Here is a 20,071-nt window from a genome sequence, read left to right as displayed (position 1 = left end):
TCTGAAGGGAGGATTTTCTGGCTGGAGAAGAGCTTATTGTTTAGAAAAATTGCCATCTGCAGAATTTCTAGGCCTTTGGAATGCTTGTGAGTGGGCACATTCAAAGCTTGTAGGATACATAAAACCAAAGGAAAACCTTAGTTTTCTCCCAAAATTAAATTAACAGCAAACATAAATGAAACCACCTAGTTTTTATGCTGCTGACGTGCTCTGAGGCCAGAATACTATGACCATATGGAAACACCAGATGCATTTTAATTGATATGTATCAATGTAATGTTTATTTTCTTCAAACCCATCTTGTCAATGACTTGAACTTCATCCCTTGTAGAGGAATTAAAGACAGTGCTGACTTGGAGGGTTCACACATTTCGAGGAAATTGTTTTCAGTGATTGTAACTCTGCCTTTTCAGCTGAGAATGAAGCCTTGGTCAGCCTTGCTTATTGTGTTGCTTTTTGTGTGCCACATGTGCTACAGAATGCAAGCACAAGGTGGCACTTCAAGTTCAACACACTTAGCTGGAGCAACTAGTATTTGTTTACCCGAAGAGTTAATCTGCAAGGGTCATGAATCATTCCATATTTGAAAAATTGCTTGGAACTTTGGCTGTCTTTCCACACTACTGCCCTAGGGCTGTTGCCTGTGTAAGACTGGAATGGGAACAAGTTGGGTTGTGTGCACTAACTCAGTTCTTTAATGTCTTAAATGCCAGGTCACTGGAACAGGGGGACCTTTTGGAACCAGTAACATTCAGGAGCATCTCTTGCCTTTTGATCTGTCTATTTTCAAATCGCTTCATCAAATAGAGGTAGGACTGAGATACTGCTCATAAATTCATAGGTGCTCTGCAAATGCCAGGCCTGCTGCATATATCTCAGAAATGGTGATTCTCTGCTTTGATTTGGTGCTAGAATTGGGGAATGCAGAGTTTAGAAGGATTGTTTTATTTGTGAAACAGTTTTTTTTCACAAGTTTTGGGAATAAGGACACAAGGTTTAAATTATTAGAAGAACTTGCACTGTGTGTGTTTCCAAAGAAAGCAATTTCCAGTATTTACACAAAACCTATACCTGAGTGCTTTTCCACTGCCTTGAAGAACTAACAAGTGGTTATAGTTGGATCCCTTATTACAAAGTGCTTTTTATTTGGAGAAAAAAAACATACATCAAGTATTTGTGAAAATGTCCTGACATTAAATTTGTTTGTGAAAGTGCACTTTTGGGTGTAGTGCTACTTACTTGATAATTTGCAGCTTTTTTTTCACTGTTCTGCTTTCAGTGTGAATACAAGAGTTTCTAGCAGTTTTCAATGAGTATTTTTTGAAATACTTTCTTGACCACTTCAGGTCTTTCCAGAGAGAGGATATTCAGTTTTGTCACACAGTCTGTACTCTGTCCACTTTTGGTGGATGCTGCACTTTTTCCAGTACATGAATGCTATCTCATTGATGTGAGACAGTTACTGATTAAGAACTGAAGTGAGTGTCTGCAGAGAAGGATGTGGACAGATGCTGTAGCAGATTTTCAGTAATGTTGCTTCAAACTGAGCTACAGAAAAAGAGACTTGTAATCTTGAACTTAGTGTAATTAGCTGATTAGTGGGTTAAATTCTTAGATTAGTATCCTCACTTTCTAAGCATTTCTTTTTTCTTATGATAAATGGACATCTGATGCCCAAATGAATGTGTTTGCAGGTTGAGTCATAGTTTGAGATACCTCTCCTTTTGATAACAGAAAAAATGCTGTGACCTGTTAAATCAACTGGGTAGTTTCACCTTGAGTACATGGGACAGGTGGAAGGTCAATGGAGAAGCTTTGTTCAAATATATGTTTGAATTTCACTTTTCTGTAGTTATGCCTCTAATTTCTTGCTTTACTTTGCCAAGTGTCAGTATTTCTGACCTGATAATTTCACAAGATTTTATGGCAGTGCTGTAACTACTTTGCAAATTGATGCAGAATCTGCTGTTGAAGCTTTTCGGTGCCTCTTTCGTGTCTCATTTGTCTGTCCTAACATTTCTGACTTTGTAATGTGATTTTTTTAAAAAATAGATCAGTCATTGTGGGGGAAAGCTTATCAAAGGGCTGACTTCATCAAAACATGCTCTGGCCACACTGAGTGTTCGATTTTCAGCAACATCAATGAAGGTAAGAGCAAGTTCCTGCTTCTGGTGAGTGTTCAAAGCATGTGCAAAACCAACATGCACAATGGGGAAATATCCATTTGGAGTCCATGTAGCTTTCTGTACTGCCTCTTGCAGGTTCTGGTTTTAAAGCCATGGAACTGTAGGGCTTTACTAACCTTACAGAATCTTAAGTTTAAGTGAAGAAAGTGTTCAGATGTGTCCCTTCCCAGGGACACTTGATGCTTGCTTACATGAGATTGTTGGGATGGTTTCCAAAACTGCTAGCTTTCCCTGAAGATGGAAGCCCAGTATTTAGATCTAGAAACAAATCACTCAACTTATTCTGGGTCTTGGTACTACTGTCTTTATCCAGAGCTTCTCTTAAACAGGAAATCCTGGTGCCTGAGGCCTCTGAGTTTGATCAGTGGGAGCCAGAGGATGCACTGGACAACTCAAGTTGTCCAGTGACAGCAATTATCCCAACCTGGAGAACTTTAACAACTTTGGATATGAGTCACAATAGCATCTCTGAAATTGATGATTCAGTGGTAAGAAATATTTTTCATTTGTGGAAAAAGGCATGATTTTTCTGTGGCACATAATACGCAGCAGGGATTTTGCATCTGCTCTGTCGCTTGTTCTGAAGAGTTTTTAGTTGTACTTTGGTTAGCTACCCAAGCTAATGCTGAGGAGATTTGTTCTGTAAGAACTTTATTTCCTCTGCTAAAGGAGAATAGTTTTGTCATTTTGTGTTCTGTAGGCAACATTTCCATGAATACTCACTTTTTGAAACACGCTTTTACTCTTGGCCTTAGACCACTTAGCAATTTTTTTTTTTTTTAAATTACACCTCATAGACTCAACTTTGGAGTTGTTATCAAGGCTGAAGCTTCCTGCATATTTAAAAACCTATGACTTGCTGGCAGCTTTCTTGACATCAAAACATTATGAAGAGAGCATGAAAACAAAATTTGGAGTATTTTGCCAGTACTTCCAAATTTTGTGTGGTAAATCAGTTAAGAAAAAAATGAACATTCATCACAAGAACATGATAAAATATGAGTATAGCTTTTTACTTGAGCTACTCTTGTGAGGCAGGAAATAGCTACATGTGTAGCTCAACCAGACATCATAGAATTAGAGCATAATTATATTGTTCATGATTTTTTGTGATGTAGATTTAAGATGCTTCAGGTCTGTGTCCAGGTCTTAACTATAAGGCAAATTAATGGTGAGATTACAACCAAAATAAAGCAGATGCAAAACACTGATGACAGAATTTAGCATCAAGGTTCGAGACCTCCACAAGTAAAAGGCTTTCTGAGTTAAAGTGCATTTTCTGCAGGTTTGTGTGACCTTGTAGTTCTCGGCTGGTGTAATCAGAACATGGAAACAAATCACTCAGCTTATACTGAGTCTTGGTACTACTGTCTTTATCCAGGTTTGTGTGTAACATAAATCTCCTGGCTTATCTGTTTGATAAGACCAAAGCACCATTAGTGAGTTTGAACTATAGTTAGTGGGGATAAACTAGGATAAATTATTTGTCTTCAGTAAGAAACCAGGTTTCAGATTAAAACTTAACAGCGCTCCTCAGAGTAACCTGGATTTCTTAAGAGCAGGAGTCAGCTCTTTTTTGCTCCAAATCACACAGAATGTTTTCTTAATGCCAAAAGCTGGGAAGAGAGACTGCACTGGATAACACCTTTCCATTGCTTTTGTTGGTCAGCAGATATTGAAGGAAGTGTGGCCTGACTTAAAACTAAAGTGCATTTAACATGTGCATTTTTTTTCTCTTCTAGAAATTAATTCCAAAGATTGAGTTCCTGGATTTGAGTCACAATGGGGTGTCTCTGGTAGAAAATTTACAGGTATGTGATGCATTTTAAGGTGATTTTTTTTTTTTTTACCCAACTGCCTGAGACCTTAAAACACAGATTTTCATGCTTCAGAGTTTTGTTGCTCATCTTCTTCATGGAGAATGATTTAAGACCAAATAGCTTCTTCTTTGTAACATCAAGTACTCTTTTAATGGTGCATTTCTTAACTGCTCCTGGATATTTTAATTTCTTTGCCAACATTGACATAAACCATTTAGTTCTTAACTAAATTCATTCACTGCCAGCTGTATGTGTGGGCTGGTAAAAATGCAGTGGAGGAAATTCTGCTTCTACAAGCTTTAACCTTTGTAATGAACAGTTTCATGTCATGTCTTTCATGCTACATAGCATCCAGCATGAAAACACTGTTGCACAATAAAATGAGCCAGCCATAAGATAGCATCTTCGGTATTCAGTTTTAATTAGTGTATGACATGAATTTTCTGTACTGTTGTAGCATCTGTACAACCTTGTTCACCTGGACTTATCCTACAACAAACTTACATCACTAGAAGGTGTTCACACAAAACTGGGAAACATCAAAACTCTGAATTTAGCAGGAAATCAACTGGAAAGGCTGTGTGGTCTTAACAAACTGTACTCATTAGTCAACTTGGATCTGAGCAACAACAAAATAGAACAGGTAAGTGTTGACTTTTGGTGTCAAATTGTGTGTTAGATCAGAAGCCATTTCTTTTAGTGGATCAAACTGCAAATAAATAAAAGTGGCTGTAGTGATTTTTCTTGGTTATTGTATGTTTGTAATCCATGCAAGAAGCACTTGGTCTGTGTGCTCATTTTCATTTTGCCAGTTGGTATTCATGCTTTTATCCAAATACTTTCAGATTGAAGAAGTAAAAAATATTGGCAGCCTGCCATGCTTAGAAAAGGTGGTATTGTCCAGCAATCCATTGAGCATCATCCCTGATTACCGGACCAAAGTACTTGCTCAGTTTGGAGACAGGGCCTCAGAGGTGAGCCCCAGTGCTGCTCTTCTAATCCTCTTTTTAGCCTGGTGAGGAAAGTGGTGCAAATGTTCTAGAAACCTGATGGATTTTTAGTGTACCTTGGAAAAGGTGTTTAGAGAATGAAGCTTTATTAATGTGACTCAACTGTGCTCCTGGATCTAAATGACATTTTACCCTGCCCTCATTGGGTAACAATATTGAAACACTGTTGTGCTAGAAGGTTGTTAAATTTACCAAACATTCCTGAGTTTGCATTAAATTGATGTTAGCTCAAGGTCTAATGTGGTAATTGTTATTGTGTAATGGTTACAAAGATGCACATGGTTTGCATTGAGCTACAGTAATTTTTGATTATTCCATTAATAAAAATTGCAGAATGCCTTGTTTTCAATACTTTTATATGCTTAAATTTTTTTCTTTAGGTTTGTTTGGATAACATTGTTACCACAGAAAAGGAACTAGACACAGTGGAAGTGCTAAAAGCTATTCAAAAAGCAAAGGAGGTGAAATACAAACTGAGCACCTCTGATAAAAAGGTGAGTCTGGTTCTGTGAGAGAAGTAGAATGTGCTGCATACATAAGCTTACAAAATTACTTCTACAAGTTAGATGTAAGCAGAATGCACTAAATTTTCCTTAGCATTAAAATTTTTATGCCTTTTTTTTTGTTTTAATGTGGTGTGAACTTTTAATGTTGCCTCTTTTTCCTATGTAGTTTTCAATGCAGTTTTGGTAGTTATCTGACCTTCCTTTTTTCGGCTGGCTTGGGAGAGAGGAAGTGGGAGGAAAAGATAAAATGGCTTAATGGTGTACACAATGAATTTGCAGTCGATCTTAACATCCATATTTTGTATCTTATACAAGTATTGCAGAGCTGTGATTTTACTGCTTGCGTTGCAGAGTACTGAAATGACTTCCCCAAACTTTCTTCCTGTGGGTATTCAGCAGTGGGAGAGAATCAGAAATCTGAATTCTCCTTGCCTTCTCTCATACCTGGCTGTGTGCTGTGTGGTTGGTTAGTCTCTGGAAGTAAACTTAGGGACAGAGCAGGTTCTGTCCCTACAGTGTAGAAATCCTGTTTTCATTCTTTTGACTTGTGAAACTGCCAATTCTGTCAATACAGTGATTAGTCAGTGATCAGAATGACTTCTTTAATCTTCTAATTCTTCTTAGTGGAGTTCCACTTAATGTGAAAATTGAAACTTAGAGGAGGTGATGACCACCCCCCCAAAAAAAAAAAAAGCTGGCACTAACTTTCCTTTTACTCAAATTGAGAAAGCTTGTGTAGTTTTAGTTCAGGATCTCATGTGTCCTGTGTATTTAGGTTTTTTCTTTAATTGCTGCGTACTTTCTTTATTAGATCAGTGAGGACTCCAGGCTCACTGCTGCCAGCTCCAAATCAAACTGTTCTTCTCTTACTGTTCGTCCTTCCTCTCCCTCTCTGCCTCGTCCTGTCAGCTCCAGCCAAGGTAATCATGTATGTATCGTGCTGCTGGGCTGAGCCTCTTGGTTCTGCTTTTCTAAGCTGCATTGATATACATGAATATTATGTGCATGGATATAGGGCTTTAAAGACAAGCACAAAGACCTGGTAGAATTGGCTTTGAAAGTGAAAGTTGTATGGAATGTGACTCAGCAAAACTGACCTGTAGATCCCAGCAGCGTTAAATACCTGGAGTGAGAGTTTGGGTACAGGACGTTTTACTTCATCGTGCTGCAGAGGACTAGATACCATTTCCAGGTTTAGAGTCATGCCTTAATGGAAAACTGAGACATAGACATATTTTAAAATTGCTTCTCTACCCATCCTCAGTCTGCAGAATGTGAGCTCGAGCAGTTATGTTCCATTAGTGCTTTTTGCAAGAGCTGCATTTCTGTCACACCAAGGGGAAGATGGAGAAAGGAGATGAGTAAAAGACACTTGTGGGATTAATGTTCTGGCTGAGGCTGTGATTTCAGCACATCTGTTGTGCTCCTCAGTACCTGCTGACTGCACCTCAAATTTTTTTACTGTATGTTTCAAATGGATGTGCCCGTTGCATTAGGAACGTGGAAGAATGCCTTAACTTTCTTCTGTAGCCCATAGGACTGACGTACGTGAATATGCACTTGTGACTGAGAAAAAGAGAGAAAAATATTTTCTGGTTTTGCCTTTTGTCTGATTGAAAAGTGCAGTAGAATATGCATGATGAGAGAAGACTTTGTACCTATTTAAAAGAGCAGGGATTATGTTTTCAGTTACTTGGGGTGGCACGGCTTCCTCTTACCATTGATCGGTGGATTGGTGGATAAGGCAGAGAAACATCCCTGAGGAGCCTGATCTTTGAAAAAAGTCAATTGCTGTGACTTCTGCAGAATAAGCAGAGGCTTTGTAGTTCACTCTAGAAAAATGAAACTCTTCAGACAGCATTTGATTAAGGGACAGACACCTTGATACAGATTTAGTTGCTATTTATGTACTTTGCCTTTGAAGCCCTTCTAGATAATTTTTAATCTGCAGAAAAAATGCCAGTTTTTTCAAAATCAAGTCAATGCTTGCTTTAAAGTATTAAGCACTTGGCAAACTGTCTCAGTCCTGTAACTATGTAAGAACCTGCAGTTTTATACAGGACTTGCTGTAAAAATGCATGTCAGCAACCCCTGGGACTGTTTAAATTATTTATCAATAGGTTTTTTCTACTACAGAAAATGTTTAGGAGCAAACAAGTCTTGGGAGAAAAGAAAATATAGATCTTTCTGAAGGACTTAGGAGTTCTATAGAGTGGTACAAGATTCAAGGTTTATTTAGTGTAGTCCTTTTGATTCCTTCAGTAGAATTTTTGGGAAGGCTTTTATAAATAATGGGAAAATGGGGACTGTGCAGGCTATTTCTCAGCTTCAGCAATAAAAATTGATTAAATGCTACGTATCTAACTATTAAGTGTCGTTTTCAAAATACCAGTTTTGAGAAATCTACTTTTAAAAAATGGAAATATGCTAGGCAATTAGTTTCACTGTTAGACCTTAAGTCATGAATAATGGAATTAATTTCCTGATATGCTATTTCTATGAATTGTTTTCTCTGCATTTTCTAGACACCATCTGTTTCCGTAGCATATTATTCATACTAAATGTCATTGGGAAATGGCTTATGGAAAAAGATTAAATATTTATATAGGAAACAGAAAATCAGAAATAATGCTGTCACCTTCTGGTTTTCCTGTCAATTTGAGTTTCCTTCTTGCTAACACAGTATTTTGTTCAAGTAATAAATACCTCTTGTGCTTCCTCTGACCATGAGATGTCTTGGTGCAATCTGCTGAGCTTTGCCATCAGTCCCAAAAGATACATGCAGGAGTTTTTATGCTCAATCTAGAAACACATCCACACTGTAATTTTGTTGATTATTTGCATATTTAAGTACTTGAGCTGGCTGGCTCATTGGCAATACTGAAAATTGATTTGCTTTGTTGTGTCAGTTCAATGCTGTGAGTATCAAACTGGCAAAAAGTCAAACGTCCCTAAGAATGTTGGCTTGTATTCACTCATGATAAGTTTTTACTGATGATTCAGCTTTGAACCCTTGAAAAAGGTTCCAAATAAGGTGAGACAATATCTTCAGTGGCATTTGAGAGACCAGAGCTTCTCAGTCTGGTTGAAGGTTGTACACAGATATTAGAGAGATTGCTCACTTGGAGTTTACAGAAATTTGGGAGTGTGCTACAAAGTTCATGAAGAATGCTCTGCCAGTCTAGCAGCTGACCAGTTCTGTTAAAACTGAATTGTGTGAAGATTTCTTATGCCAGATGTTGAGATTCAAATTGATTGTTAGTTTGAGAAATAAGCTGTAGCAGTCTTCAATGCAACTTTCAGTTGCTACTTTAATTAAACTAAAATTCTGCTTGCTTTTTTGTCCTGGCTATTGTGTGAAGATATTCTTTCCCTTTAATGATTTATGATTAGATCTTGATTATACAGTTTTAATTCCACTTGATTGGCAGATGCTATTAGACATTTTTGTTTTACTTCAGTGATTTTAAGAGCTGTTTATATTTGTTCTAGAAATAATTTGTGAAGAAACAGTCCTAGCCAGCAGTTTTTTGCAATCCAGTGGTTCGACTCCTACAGACCATACAGTTCCCCAGAGATGCTTTGAAATACCAGACTCCAGATGTAAAATTCAGGTAATTGCCACACTTCTGTTTATATTATGGTATTTTAAAAAGCTTTTGCAAACTTATTTCTGATGTTAAACCTAGGTTATTTTAGTAATCCATAGCAAAGGGTTTTTTGGTTTTTTTTATTCTCAAAGCTGTTTTAATGGAAAAGGAGACAGCCCCAAATTGATTCAAGGGGTTTTGGTCTTGCTTGTAAATTAAATGCAGAACAGGTTTACCAGGGTTGCAGAGAACTGTTGCCACTATGCCTTTGAGATTTTACTCAGTATTAGCACAACATCATTTAATAGCCATTTAGATACTGAATGTAAGACTTTTGTCTTATCATATTACAGTATCAGTGTTTGAAAGGTGATTCTCTTGCTGGTAGAGTGGAAGAACCTTCTCCCTGTCAATAGGCAATGGCCTTAATTTGTCTTCTTCAATCTCCTCCTGCCTGATAACTTCTGGTTTGTGATTTTATTTGTGGTATTGGAAGCACTCTTCATGTGCATGGCTTCAAGGAATAAGACAGCAAGACTTGGGGGTGTCTCTTTGTTTGCTACCAGTGTAGTTGGTCTTTGTCAAGTTCCTTTACTTCTTTGCTTCATGTTTCACTAATTCAGTAAAAGTTTGTAGAATGCTGAAATGTCTGTGGGTCACAGGTTGGATTTGTTCTTAGGTCAGCAGCAGAGTTCGTTCTTCTTCTGCCTTAATTGAATGCCACACCTAAAACAAACAGTGTTTGTGGGTCCTCAAAGGATGGCTGTTTAGCTGCCCATGAGTACAGCAGGACTTGGCCAGCTTTATAAACCATGAGCCAGCATTAACTTTGCTTCTCATGTGTGCTGAACTCTTAAGTAGTTTACAGTTTCCTGATGTTACTTTCTTCTCAGGCACCTGCCTCTTTATTGGATTCATGCAAAGAGTGCGATGGTGGTCATCATGTGTGGTAAGCTACCTAAATAAATTCTGGTTTAAATCCTTGTTAGCTTTTGGGAAATAACAGTGGGTACTGTTTTCTTAAACCCAGCCTTTAAGGCAAAACAGTCTCTTTCATTGTATTCTGCCTCTGGTTTTTTGAACCAAAATATGATGTGTAGTGTTTTTAACCTTTGAACCCTGGAATGCAGTTGGTGGTTTCAAAACCAGCAATAGCTGTATTGTCTAGTCCTTTAGCTCATAAGGGTGTGCTTACTGTGGATGGGAAAGGAAAGAGGAGTTAACCATTTTAGTTTTTACTCTGTATAGAATTATACACTACGAGCCTTTAAAATCAATGGCTGTGCAGTACAAAGATGCTTTACAAAATTACACTGATCTAATTGTATTAATTGAAGTTCTGAGAAGCAGCACCATGAATTGTAGGTAGCCATGACTGGTTTAAACTTAGGTTTGTACTTACTGTGGCTTCTTCTCTCTTTTGAAGTTTGGAGAGTTCAGAGGAAGAACATTGTGCAGTGCCTGACCCCTGTAACACCATCATCTTGCCTTTTAATTGTATGTCCTACACTGCCACCAACCAAGACTTTATCCAGCACCTTTCTGCCTTGATAGTGCAGGCTGTGCAGAAATCTGCCCCCTCCCTCACAGAGAATAAAGGAAGCCCTGCAGGTAATTCCACAGCCACAGACAAAGAAGATGGATATTTTGAAATGGGACTTCATGAAGGAGATCAGACTTTTGAGTTCAGCACTACTTCGGATACTCAGTCATCCGACAACATAGCAGTGGAGAGTGTTGACATAGTCAAAATTCTCTGGAGCTTTTCTATTCACATTCATAAAGGACTCAGACAGTTTGCTTCCTGTTTGGTTTTGACCGATGAGATGCTAGCTGTGTTTGAGATTCCTCATCAGGAATTGAGGGGAAATTGCCAGCACATCCCTTCTGCCTTGAAATTAATGCTGTGTTTTCCATACACCGATCTAATAGAATTTGGCTTTCTGTTGCCAGAAATCTGTTTAACTCTGAAGCTGAAAAACAGTGACAACTGCTTGTTTATTGTTTCAGACTCCCAGAATCTTCAAGACTTTTATTCCTGTTTACAAACGTATTGCTCTCGACACTACACATCAGTGTTACCAAGCTCCACATGGTACTGTAGGAAAGCAAATCTCCAAGAATTTCTCTGTCACCTTATGGAATTGAATTGCATTTCAGCAGAAGATGTTGAAATAAAAGGTTGTTTCCCAACATATCTTGTTTATGGGAATAAAACCAATGCTCAGAAAGTCTTGCATCAACCAGAGTCAGCTGGCAATAACAAGGAATGGTCAAAGAACGTTTTGTGTTCTGCACTTTATTCTTCAGTATATAAATCTTCTGACCAGAGTCCCTGTGTGGTCCATCCATGTTGGATATTTCTAACACCCCAGCATTTGTACATAGTAAAGGTGGATTTTAGTTTACTGCCAGGTAAATGGGTAGGCACAGAAGAGTTGGGAAGTGTATTTAAGCTGAATAGAATTCCGTTGGCATCACTCGTGTTGCATCCAACTCATGGTGCCATGCAGCAGAAGGGTTCATTTTTGGATGGACACGTGCTGGAGCTGCTTGTTGGATACAGATTTGTTACAGCAGTGTTTGTTCTACCTCATGAGAAATTCCACTTCCTAAGAATCTACAGCCTTTTAAGGACACTCCTGCAGGATGTTAAGACTATTATTATTTTCAAAGCTTCAAGCAAATTGGATGCTGTAAGAAATCATGTTGTGGAGGCAAACAGACATGGTCAGGCAGCCAGGTAATGATTCCTGTGAAAGGTCTCTTGCACAGTGCTTGATGTGGCCTAACCCCTGTGTTTGCTGCTGTCATTATGATTGGGTTTAGACTGCAGAATTGATGAGGTACTTCTGCATTGTGCTAGTCTGAAGTGTGAATGGTTATCCTGGACTGTAGCAATCTACTTTTTTTCTTCTGTTTTGCTGCTGCAATGTAAAATGTAATTTCTAATGAAAGGAAACTTCCTGCTTCATGTGCCTGCAGGCTGAGGTCATGGCAGGCTGACAGCTATGCTCAAGATATAAATAATTAAAACTCTTTAAAATGGAAGTTACCTGTGTTAGTTTGTAAATGAAATATAAATATTCTTGTAGGGAAGAAGCTGTGTAGATCTTTACATTTTGATAATTTGTGTTCTGGGTCTTTTCTAGTTTTTGCAAACCTCATCTGACACTGTCATCTTTATACCCATCTGAGTTTCTTATTCAGAAGATAACAGAAGACAACCAGGTTCCTGTTCACCTTCATGTTTCTGTGTCTCTGCAGTATGTGGCTGGGCTGAAGGGAAGAGCCCTGGTTGAATTCTTCCATAGCAACATTGCAGAGGTATAGTGCCTATCCAAAGTGTACAAAAACATGCTTTTTGACCTTTCTGAACTACACAGTATCTATTAAAACTTTGCTGATCAAACTTAGTCACAAGAGTTAGGCTCTGGGAAACCTGGAAATGTTTTGATCAAAAATCTGTTATTCCTTTTTGGGTTCCTTGCTACAGCATTTGGGATCCTGCAAGGCACACTTTGCCTTCAGGATCTGTGTTGCTCAACAGGAGAGTACATTATGTATGTCTTGAAGATGTGATTGCTCCAAGAATATTCCTCTTTTTTCTTTAAAGTGGTGAAAGAAAAGAAAATTATTTTGTGATGGTTCTTAGCTAAATCAATAAATAAGTGTTCTGACTCGTTTTTGAAATACTGTGCATGACTACAACACATGTGCAGGGCTGCAGGTACTCCAGAAACATGAGCAGATAAACCTGATTTCTGAAAAACATTAAAGTCTGTCTGGGGAACATCAAATTGAAAAGTACGAATATTACCCAAAATTTATGATGTGTGATGTGTCTTTTTGAGTGATAAATCACTGTGATCTGCTTCCAAATGTCAATTGAAAAGCTTGAGAAATAGATACATTTTTTTATTCCCTTACCTCCCTTCCAAATGTTTTAAGTGAGCACAGTTACAAGCTGTGCTTCTCTTTTTATATTAGGAGAAGCTGATAAAAAAAGCAGGTGACTCATTTAAGGGTTCACAGTAAGCCCATCAAGTTAGAAGCTGGGAAGATGCCTGGTTGGAACAGCAGCTGTAGTGGCAAGCTGTGCTCTGTCCTCTCTCGAGGGTCTTTGAATCCAACCCTCAGGAGCCTCTGAAGGCTCAGCAGACTTGAGGCTTGGGAGGCCACTGCACAGCTGTTGATTAAAGTTTTGTCTGTGGTGTCTGTTCTAAAAAAGCCTTTCTTATCAACAAGATTTTTTTCAGTTTTTTTTCTAGTTTTGGTCAGAAAACAAGAAATAATTTGCTTATAACAGAAAAATAGTTTTCTTGTATAAACACAAGGTATTTTCAGTGGCTGCCATTGTCACCTCCTTTAGCAGCTTTGAGGTGAACTACTTCTCTTTGACCAGAGCATCTTCAGATGCTTAAGATTTTGAAGTTGTTTCTCTAGGGGTCTTAAAGTTGCCTCTAAGGTGGTGAAACTATCTGAAATATCAAAGTTTGTGTTTATGAAATGAAATTTACATCTTAGGTGGAAAATGAAGAGTTGAGACACCTCATGTGGTCTTCAGTTCTGTTTTACAAGACTCCCAGCGTGGAAGTGATGGCCTGTGTGCTTCTCTCAACAAAAGCTATTTACTTTCTGTTGGATGATTCTTTCATTCATGCAGATGAGCACCAGTCAGGTAAAATAGTTATTTTGATCCTTTAATCAGGTTACCAATTTAATCCTTCTCTGTGTGTGTCCTCAGTTGAAGTACCAATTTTGGTCAATATTCTTTCTTAGATCTCCTAGTTGAAGGGGTCAGTATCTGAATAAGGCATTTTTGTTCAAAAGACAGGGTCTTGAGTCATGTCTGCTTCTCAGACAGACCCTTCTAGCTGCTGTTGTGTCCATGCTTTTCTCTGATGTCATTTCATTGTCCCTTTCATAAAATGGAAAGTGAAGGGTAATGAACCTCACGGTGGGCATTCAATTAAAGTGTGATATTAATCACACTTTTAATTGGAAGTGTGATTTAAATCTGGTATGTGACAAATATTTCAAAAAAATAAAATTTTATACAAGCTTTTATACAAGCTAATAAAATTTGCTTGTATTTTGCTTGAGAAATTATTAGCCACTGTATCCAGTTTTTTCTTAATTTCTTTCTTCAAGTGCGAGTTAAGTATTAGACTGTAATATAAAAATTATGCTTATGGAAAGACAATTTTTTTTCTTTTGACTTTTTAGTCATATATACTTCTTTAACAGATTTTTGGAACAAAGAAAACTCAGACTGTGAAAATAGTTCTTTTCATCTCTCTTGCTGCTTTGTGCTAAAACTTAATGACCTGCAGTCAGTAAATGTTGGCCTGTTTGACCAATACTTCCGAATTACTGGTGAGTACATCTTGTGCTTTAAGTTTTTCCAGTTCTATTTTGTTTTAGTCTTTTTTAGATCGATGTCTGTCTTTAGTAGTGAGATGGAAGAGGGGTTTTTCTGTTGCTTCTTTTTCTTGAATCCCTATAGCAATATTTGAATCATAAGTATGCATTGTATTTTAAATGAAGAGGCATTAGGTATTTTTTTGAGGGATTTGTAAGTATTCTATTGTTCTTTTCAAGAATTTGAAAGATTTCTGAATAGTGATGCATGTTTTCAGGAGAAATAATTCTTGAAAAAAATCTTTTCTGATGATGGTTGCATGTTGGTTCGAGAAATGGTAATGCCAGGTACAGATCAGTGAGTGAATTCTGTTCTGTGTTCTCTCCAGGACGTTCTGCAGATCACATTGTCACCTGCCTGACAAGAGACAGTTACAACACTCACACCTTCATACAGCAGCTTATGGCAGTCCTGTCACTGCTTGCACGCACTCCTTCACCTGAACCAGTAGATAAGGACTTCTACTCTGAATTTGGGAGTAAAAACACAGGTGAGTGGTTTTTTCTACATGTCATGAGTGATTTAGGCATCATACTTCAGGCTTCACCTAAACTGTACTGATTAAAAACTCTTTTGAGGGGTATTTATGCATCAGTCATTTTGTATTTGATTTTTTTATCTAAACTCCCTGACTTTAATTATCTTATGTGCCTTATGTGAACAGAGTTGTTAAATGTATGTTAACAGTCTTGCATGAGTGAAGTTAGTGATGGCCTCTTGCGTTCACCCTGGACTTACGTGGTTAGAAATTTGCAGGAAAGTATGTTGGTAATGCAAGAAGGACTCCAGCAGAGACCTGCAATCTAAATAAAATTATTCCAGTATTGTTTATAAGCAAAAGCATGTATGAATGAATACAAAACTTGAATTCTTACGGCTGCAGCCAGCTATCAGAGGTTGTTGCTTATCCTAGTACATTAAGAAAGTATTGTATAGCACTAAATAGAGATATAATGATGTATGTTTCTTGCAGGAAAAATGGAGAATTATGAACTGATTCACTCTAGCAGAGTAAAATTTATTTATCCAAATGAAGAGGAAATTGGGGACCTTGCTTTTCTAGTGGCAGAGAAGATGGATGGTTTGACCAATCTTCCATCCCTCAACATCCTTCTGTACGTGTTGGCATTTCAAGTAAATCATGTTGAAGGATCTGCTCAGAACACTAGTTCACTTCAACCTAAAACACTGATATTGACCAGCTCTGATTTGTTCCTCTTTGATGAAGATTATATCAGTTACCCACTACCTGAATTTGCTAAGGAGCCACCAAAGAGAGATAAGTATCAGCTTGCAGATGGAAGACGAATCCGGGATTTAGATAGAGTCCTCATGGGGTATCAGACATATCCACAGGCCCTTACATTTGTGTTTGATGATGTTCAGAATCAGGACCTGATGCAGAATTTAACACTGGATCACTTTGGAGAAACTGATAGTGTCCCAAAGGGAAATTGTAAACAAGAGGGCAGCAGGAGCAGAGAGATCCAGTGGTACATTTTTATCCCAAGTGCAGAAAGCAGGGAGAAATTAATTTCATTGCTTGCAAGACAGTGGGAGATCCTGTGTGGTAGGGAATTGCCTTTAGAACTCACTGGGTAGTTCCTGCACAGCCAAGTGATTTCAGTGTGTACTATAAGGTAAAGCACAGTGTTTAAGTAGATAGCACCTGTCAAGTTCTTTGTTTTCATGAGGAGCTGACCTGGACTCCCTGGCTCCCTGGTGCAGTGAACATGTAACAGTACATGGAAATATTCTGAAGTGTTATTCTGGGGACTGAACTTCTTGCACAGTCTATTTTTTATGCAATAGTATATAGTGAAAAAAAAAACATGAGACATCCTGGGAAACTGTATGGAAAATTTAAGGAGTCAACACTAGATATTCTGTCGTCTGGGGCTGTTAAGGTTTCCACTATTTTTCTGTATATATCAGTCTAGCTGTTCTATACAAATTCTAATGTGTAAATAAGGGTAAATGCTTGTGTATGTTCAAGTGCAATGTTCTTTGTACAAGAAGTATTTTGGGTATGCTGCTAATGCTTATTATTTAATGATCTTACAGTTTTACATATGTTTTTCTTTGAGGCCAAATGTAATTATTTGCTGCCAATGATGAACTTAACAGTAAAATTTGAGCCACAAGCAAGTAACAAACTTTCATATGAAACTATTTTCACAGGCATTTGTTTTCCTTATCCAAGGATAAAAGAATTGCTTGGTAAAGATCCCCTCAGTATTGTGAAAGTGGAACTACCCAATGTGGGTATATCAGCATTTTGTCAGCAAATAATGGATTTGTATCTCTGAACACAAAGTCTTTCTTTTGCCTATCTTGTCAATACAAATAAAGTGTAATTTGACAGTTTTCTTTTGGCCTTGCCTTTATTCAAGTTTATATCTTGTGTTTCCAGGATACCATATGGCAGTTCAGCAGCACATATTCTGTTCCTAGAGTGCATTGTAAAGTATGAAGTGTGCAGCAAGATGAAAGAAGAAAATAGTTTATTCTACTATAACAAGATTTAGTCCAGAAATGCAGCTGAGTCATGGAAACTGAGGATCTGCAGCCTCTAAACACAATTTGAGGATTTATTTCAAGTACTTTTGCTTCTCCATTAGATACGAGGGATTTTCTTTCTGAGCTGTCATGTTTAACTTGACTGTTACTTTGCCCAACAAGTTTTAACCTCCCCTCCATGACAGTAAAATCCCTACTCACTATTATGAAGACAAATATTGAGACTAAAAGAGAATGTTCTATATCCAGTGGGATTAAGAAGGGAAGGACAATTTTGGTAATTGTGGCAGCTGCTGCTGCTTAAAACTGATGCCCCTTAAACACATAGAGAAATCTGGGTTGGAAGAGACCTCTGGAGGTCCAACAGTCAAGCTTGAAACAGGGCAGCCTTCAAACAGATTGCTCAGGGCCTGGTCCAAACAAGTTATGAGCTTTCTCCAAGAATGGCAAGTCCACAGTGGTGTTGGGAATTTGGTGGTTTCACAGAGTATTTTTCCATGCTGTTAGAAAGCTTAGCTGTGCTTTTTGGATTTCAGAAGCCAGGAATGTTGCAGTCAGTGCAAGGATGACAAAGAGGCAGCCAAAGTCAATTGTATTGCAGGATGCAGTGGAGTTTGTAAGCAGGCAGAGGTGAGGAGCATAACTGGACTGCAGCTCTGTTCCCAGTTTGGCAGAGGAAATGTACCCTCTTACACTGAACTGAACGATTAAGGTAGGTACTGCAGGCTCTTGGGGAAAATTAAATTTCCCTGTACGTTGGAGCTCTTCTATTCTCTCACATATCAAGATTGCTTATGTTCATTTAAGTTTATTATCATTGGGTAGAAAAGCTAATTTATTTTTAATTATAAAACATTCCCCCTTGTTGTATCGCTATCTCCTGAGGTAAATAGACCCTCATTAAAAAAAAACCTTTAAATACTGATATTGCTGCAGTGAGGTCTCCCTGGACCTGCCTTTTTTCCAACCTGAACAGCTCAAGCTCTCCCAGCCAGTCTCCAAGGAGAGATGCTGCTCTGTGTTAGAACCTGCTGGAGGTAGTGCTTTGTGGGTGTGCATTTCTGTTCATTTAAGTGCAATATTAAGCTGAAAAATCTTATAAACTGTCATTCTTCAGTGCCAACCTGTTGTCTTTATTGTCAAATTTTAATGTAGTCTTTTGTTTCTAAATACAGGGATTTAGGTAAGTTTTTCTTGAAAATGTACAATCATTCATCTTGAAACTAAACTGATTGCTTCAGTTCATAAAGATTTCCCAGAGCTTTCCACATTTAGTTTCTACAGAAAGTTCTGCAGAATGAAGTCACTGTCAACAACTGAGGGCACATAGAACGGTCTTGATTTCTTCCTCTCTTTTTGCAAGAGCACTACGAAGCCCTGCATGAGTATTTCTCTTTTGTCCTCAAATCCTTTCCAGCTTCCAGCCCTTGTTCAACATTAAGACAATATCTGAGTAACTGAAGTTATGACCAGAAACACACAGAGGCAGGTGGGGGGACCTTTGGCAGGAAAGTATCTCCTGAACTCTTAAACTTCCGTGTTCTGGCTTTGCAGCTGATGTAGATATTTGCCACCCTAGGAAGACCCAGACAATTATTTTTGTTCAGTGTCATCTACCAAGGACCTTCCCCTGTATTACAATTGAAAAATTGTAAGTGAACCTCAGTAGGAAGGAAAGTAAATGAGGTGCTGACCTGGGCTACGCTCTTTTCGCTGCAAGAAGAAAAGACAGTGTGACCTGCATCCTGTCTGTCCTGTGTCCATTCCCATACTGCTTTACAGAACTCTGATCTGCATGGCTGTGGATGTACTGCACAGTCATGTATTTCCATCAGCTCCTCTGACTTGCCTTTTTGTTCTTATCAGCTTTGATAAGGAGGGTGGGTTTTTTTAATTGAAGTAACACAAAGTGCTGCTGCATCTTACTTGCATTCTGATCAGATAGTTTACTTCTGCATTACTAATCTTCAGACATACCAAATCTTAGGCTGAAAAGCAGCAACATGAGCAAAAGTGTGAAGCTGTGGCTCAGAGCAGACAACAAGCTTCTGTTTCTTGATGTCCACCTGATAGTTAAAGGCATTTAGTAACTTGGAAAGCTAAAACTTTATGTGGAAAAAGGGAGGATGTGAAATTCATTAGAACCAGAAAGCACTAAAAAAAGACTGACCAACACTGGAAAAACCTACCTGAATAGGTGCATGAAGAGCAGTAGCCAGAGTTGGTAAGGTGGGCACCAAGCCCTTATGCTTCAGTCTTCAGGGTCTCTGAGAGGGGATGACAAGAATTCCCAGCATCTCTGAAGCTGCTGAAAAAGCAGAGCTAGCAGGATCCTGACTCCCATCTCCATCTGCTCTCAGGCAGGTACTCAGTGCAATCCTTGGCAAACTGCTGGCTACAGCTTGAGTCAAGCACGTTGTAGCCCCTGTTTATCCCTTATAGACAGCAGTACCTGAAGGATCAGCAGCACATCATGGCAAAGCTCACTGCCTCTGCCATCACGCTCCTGTGAGCAGGTGCTGAGTTTCAGTAGCTCAGCCTGTTCTAATTTTACTCAGACTTCTAATTAATATTGGATATCTGTGGGGAATTTAGTGTCTGACTCTCCAGTACAGTCCCAGAGCACTGCTTAATAAATGAGAAAGATACGAAACTAAAACCAAGAGAAGGGAATATGTTGCTGCTTTTCACTGCAGCAGAACATGTAAAGGAGCTCAGAGTCAAGAGGAAGTGTTAGGCCAGACTTAAAGCATTTATGTACTGACATTGGTACTGCTGCCTTTAGAGGTTTTGGAGAAACAGGATGAGCAACCATGACAATTTCTTCCTGAACTGTGCGACAACATTGTGCCCAGGCAGCCCTACCTGTCTGCTTGGAATTGGACTGCTGTGTCTGTGTGAGGAAGACTCCTATTCTATGTGCAATCCTTGCAGTTTTTTGCTTTTATCAGCAAACTTTAAAATTCCTGTTCCTTCCATCTTGCCAAGAGTAAAGGCAAAAATAGGACTGTGTC

At 38.5% G+C, this 20,071-nt stretch overlaps 1 protein-coding gene across 3 annotated transcripts in view; it reads left to right on the top strand.

Moving 5' to 3' along the window:
* The window catches only part of NISCH (nischarin), a 29,390-nt gene extending 12,486 nt beyond the window's left edge, over positions 1-16,904 (top strand). The window contains exons 6-21 of one of the 3 annotated variants that reach the window (XM_069027564.1): positions 714-809; positions 2,053-2,148; positions 2,516-2,674; positions 3,929-3,997; positions 4,464-4,649; positions 4,852-4,980; positions 5,397-5,510; positions 6,334-6,442; positions 9,015-9,136; positions 10,006-10,061; positions 10,539-11,855; positions 12,265-12,439; positions 13,640-13,793; positions 14,342-14,491; positions 14,866-15,027; positions 15,511-16,904. In XM_069027564.1, the coding sequence (XP_068883665.1) occupies positions 714-809; positions 2,053-2,148; positions 2,516-2,674; positions 3,929-3,997; positions 4,464-4,649; positions 4,852-4,980; positions 5,397-5,510; positions 6,334-6,442; positions 9,015-9,136; positions 10,006-10,061; positions 10,539-11,855; positions 12,265-12,439; positions 13,640-13,793; positions 14,342-14,491; positions 14,866-15,027; positions 15,511-16,139 (3,723 nt within the window). In that variant the 3' untranslated portion in view covers positions 16,140-16,904. Of the gene's footprint in view, positions 1-713; positions 810-2,052; positions 2,149-2,515; positions 2,675-3,928; positions 3,998-4,463; positions 4,650-4,851; positions 4,981-5,396; positions 5,511-6,333; positions 6,451-9,014; positions 9,137-10,005; positions 10,062-10,538; positions 11,856-12,264; positions 12,440-13,639; positions 13,794-14,341; positions 14,492-14,865; positions 15,028-15,510 lie in introns of those variants that run through there. The other 2 variants (XM_069027565.1, XM_069027566.1) reach the window with 2 other exon arrangements.
* Positions 16,905-20,071: the final 3,167 nt, after the last annotated feature.

Source organism: Aphelocoma coerulescens, chromosome 12, assembly GCF_041296385.1.
Source record: "Aphelocoma coerulescens isolate FSJ_1873_10779 chromosome 12, UR_Acoe_1.0, whole genome shotgun sequence".
In the NCBI taxonomy this organism is placed as follows: domain Eukaryota; kingdom Metazoa; phylum Chordata; class Aves; order Passeriformes; family Corvidae; genus Aphelocoma; species Aphelocoma coerulescens.
This window is presented reverse-complemented; position numbering and strand designations above follow the sequence as displayed.